General features: G+C 40.0%; 1 protein-coding gene across 1 annotated transcript in view; it reads left to right on the plus strand.

The window, feature by feature from the left end:
* Window positions 1–2,797, plus strand: part of LOC104280104 (arf-GAP with GTPase, ANK repeat and PH domain-containing protein 1-like) — a gene marked incomplete at its 5' end in the record, with an annotated part of 37,357 nt that extends 34,560 nt beyond the window's left edge. Inside the window, 2 exon segments of the mRNA XM_009877658.1 lie at window positions 2,668–2,721; window positions 2,723–2,797. Coding sequence (XP_009875960.1) covers window positions 2,668–2,721; window positions 2,723–2,797 — 129 coding nt within the window.
* Between the last annotated feature and the right edge of the window lie 1,393 nt (window positions 2,798–4,190).

A 4,190-nucleotide genomic window follows, 5' to 3' on the forward strand; every position in this document is an offset into this window, starting at 1 on the left:
TGCAAGAACTTGCCAAACTGAATGAAGGGAGAGCAATAAACTTCTCCATACATGTTAGTGAAAAGTGAAGTCAGAACACAACTGGATTCAGGTACTGGAGGTGCTTGTATCAAAATGGCAAGGGGTTTAGGGGTTCCAGAAGAGAAGAAGAAATATGGTGGAACAGAGCTTAAAAGCAAATGAGTTGTTCTGGATTTTGTTGCCTAGCACGTGCTCGTTCCTTTGCTTTCTGCTGATTAGGGATTTCATGAATTTGTTAGAGTTACGGGGAGGAAAAGCAAGATGATGGGTGCGTCTGCCTTCATAACAGCTTAAGCTTGGGATTTGACCAGAGTTGTCACCTACCTAGGCAACTTCAGATACGTAACTTCCAATAAACCCAGTACAGATCTTTCAGAATATAGGGAACTCTGGTTTTATCTAATATATAGTAATCACCTGTAATCGCATTTATGGGTGAAGAACGAAGTGAGAGCTGAAGAGAGTGGGATGGATTTAAAATAACTCATTAATGGAACATGTTGGAATAACCTCAGAATTGTTAGTCAAAGTGAGTAGAGATGACACAGAGTGTTCAGACATGGGCATTCTTGCAATGTTGTATATACCATCAGGTGAAAAAGACTGGAAGTTTAAAAGAACTAGAGGAGCTGATCACCTGTAATATTCACATGACAAGCTTTAAAACTATTGCCTGAAAAAGATTTACAGATTTCAGGGGAAAGTAGTTGACCATAAAAATATGGAATAAGCTTTTCAACTTAGTACAGAAGGGGAGCAAAGAAGTAATATGAAATACTAAAATAATAATAGGATTTAAAATTGGTTATGGTGAGGGAAAGTATGGAATTGATATTCATAATAGACATAGAAGCTCAGGATGGAAAGAAGACTATATGGTTGTTTGACATTTTATTTAAAATCTAGCCAAAGTTGACGTGGCTACTAAAGGTGATTATGGTGTTCAAGAATTTTACATCTGAAATTTTTTAGGGCTCTATCAGAGCAGACAGCCTTTAGTTACAGTTGAATTTGTCCATGTGATGTGCTCTAAGATCATTAGACACGAAATCTGAATTAAAGGTTTTAAATTATGGAGTGAAAAAATACGTTTTGAGAAGATAATATCTGTTGTTATACAAACTTAGGAAATTCTGCAACGATTGAACTGACCAAGCTGGTATATACTGAAGGTCTCGGTCAGGTATCAGCAAGACAAGAGGGAGGGAACCAGATAGAGGAGCAAGTTTCAGAAAAACTCGTAAGCGCATTTAAGCATCATAGGAGTGAAATTAACCATTTGACTACATGAATTCAAGTCCAAAACATACCAAAATACTAATTTTAAATATGATCATATAATCATGTCTTTGCAGTGAAGAACTTGCATACTGTGTATTTGCTGGCCTAATTATTTTACTATGATGTTCTTATTTCAGTAGTATCTGCAAAGTATGAAAACAATTACTTAAAAGACTGTACATCTTGAATGAACCAAAATGTCATATCATAAATAGATTCTACAGTAATTGGAAACAGGACTTAGTGTAAGAAACAGACACAAACTTGTGTTCCTTCATTCTTCATATGGAAATAAATTATTCTTTGAAAAAGTCCCGAGATGACGTGAAATGCCACGTGGGTGTGATCACCCTGTTATTTCATATAGATAGATAGGTACAGATATATACACACGCACACATATATATATATGAAACTCTCATATAAAGTATGGAAAAAACATTATCCTGTAGAATTGGAAAAGCTGGAGCAGAGGGCAACCAGAGCGAAACAGGGATTTGAGAATATCTGTCTATTCAAAAGGTGGGAGCAAGACAGGTCTGCAGTCTTTGGGAAGAGATTAAGAGGAGCCTTCTTTTAATGGCCAGGATTGATTCTGCGAGGCTGTTTGAGCTCGTGTCAAGTGCGACGCAAGGGGGCAAGAGCTTAAGCTGGAGGAGAGGCCGAGCACCACAGGAATGTGGGTGGAATCTGAATAGCGATAAAACAGAAAGTTTTAATGCGCTACATGCAAAATTCAGTTTGGATTATTAGCAAGCGTTACCTTGGCTAAGGGTACTTAGAGTTCATTCCTTAATGCAATTCATTTTCGCTGGCTACCTTCGAACTTGGGGAGAATAATGTTTAGTTTAGCGAGCTGCACTGCCAAACTTTTAGCACCCAAAATTAAAAGCTCAATTTAAAATGTGGAACTAGATCAGAAGCGCCCAGGGTGGCAGAAACTTGGCTGTGAAAAGGGGCTTTGATGTCCATAATGTCTATTGTTTAATGTCTGGTTTTTTGCTTTTAAATGCCAATGCACAGCATGGAGGCCTGGCCCTCCCATTATGCGACAGAGGGTGCTTTGGGTGGTAGGGGGAAAAAAAAAGGAGAAATCTTCCATCCTGCCGGCACAAAGTTGACAGGTGTGAAGGCTTCTGGAGATCTTTTTTAAGGGATTGTGCGCTAAAGTGTGCAAATCCAAAGTAAGCGTGCTGGGCGTGCGTGTGTGCAAGAGAAAGTTAGCAGTCAGTCAGGTTTTATCTCTTAATGAATAGAGACTGCTGAAGTAAGGGTTAGGTAATTGAGTTTATAATTAATTAGCCATAACCCTCATCAGATAAAGCAGTTGTCGAGATTTTTTTTTTATCTCCTTTCTCTCCCCAGGGCCTGCCCTTCTTTGTCCTTGCACTGACAGCCAGCACTTATCTTAGGCCTTCTCCAGGCCCGTGCCCATCAACCCCTCCTCCCTTGGGCTGATTTTTGGTGGTCAGCCGAGACCCTTATTGTCCTGTAAGGCTCACAATCAGCCTAGCTGTCGGGTGCTGGGATGATGAATTAGCGGTAGGAGTTAACGTGTAGGTGAACTCCAGATTGGACTCCCGATAGCTCGCCGAGCGGCTTCTGTGTGTTAGTCACTCTCCCCGGCACTGATACGCTGCTGACACTTTGCAACAAAGAGGTTAAGGAGGTAGATTTAGTAAAAGAAATGGTGCATTTCTCCAGGAAGTTAGGATGCTTACAAAGGACCCTTAATTCTTCTGCTGTGCAATTCGCTGCAACAATGCCAAGAAAATAAATTAGATTTTATACTGTTTCTTTTGGTGACCTTATCTCCCTTATATTGTGGGTTGAACTAGTTTGCTTTTGCGATAGGGATAGAAACTTTAGACACGTCTCTTAAAAGCATCAAGATTGTAAAAGGTATCTAGTCTCTCTGCCTGTTGAGCTAGATTAAGGGGATTCGGATGTCGAGCTTATTCTCTATCAAAGCACCATCGTTTTATGGATGCGTTGGAGAACAGGAGCTTTCTTGCTGTGTTTGCAGTAGGCTTCTAGCATCGAGCTGGGGTTTTTTTAGAGAGGTTTACATGCTAGAGGAGAAAAATGTTCAGAAACAAGTCTGTGGATTTTCTCTTCATCTGGAGGTTTTGAATTAGAGATAAAGTCTTCTGTCTTACAGTATTGACTTGAGGCTTCGGATGGACACCGTTTCTCCTTAACCTGAGTGGCAGCACTAGAAGATGTCACCAAGTCTCAATGCAAAAAAGGTTTGATTCTTTTTGAAAATATATCAAGCATTATTCTCCTGCGGTCTCCTTAATTTCCAAGGGGACTGGTAAAGATTTGCTGTTTCCTTGCCATTTCAGTGGCAACATGTGCTTTTAGCTTGACTTCAGTTCCTTTTGGTCTCAAGCAGCAGAAGTTTCCCTGGGTACATGTATGCCTTTCTTGGATCTTACTGAAAATTAAATCAGTTATGTATTAGTTAGCCTCCATTTAAGATGACAGTGTAAGTGCATAAAAGATATTACTGATGGCAGAACAAACCTGTTCCGTTTTGGAATAATAGCTTAGCAATTTTCCTGGTGGGTCTGACAACCCTGCCGCTCCTGTGCTGTGGTGTTTGTGACTTGTGAAACTCTCGAGTTTGGCAGAATGTGTGCTTTATCCAGGCACGGGAAAGCAAATTTTTGTTTATCTCACTGCTAACTGATGGATCTGATGGAAGAGTAGAGGAAACAATTCTGTGACATATGTTTTGGCATGAGTTGAGACAGAGGAAATTCCGAATAGATATACAGAAGCATTTTAATTTGGGGTTTTTTTCTGCCAAGAGGGCATTCAAGTATTAGAGTAGATATCTAAAGGGGCTGTAAAATCTCCATCCTTGGAGATGACTCCCCAAG

This window comes from Apaloderma vittatum, unplaced genomic scaffold (genome assembly GCF_000703405.1).
Source record: "Apaloderma vittatum isolate BGI_N311 unplaced genomic scaffold, ASM70340v1 scaffold15361, whole genome shotgun sequence".
In the NCBI taxonomy this organism is placed as follows: domain Eukaryota; kingdom Metazoa; phylum Chordata; class Aves; order Trogoniformes; family Trogonidae; genus Apaloderma; species Apaloderma vittatum.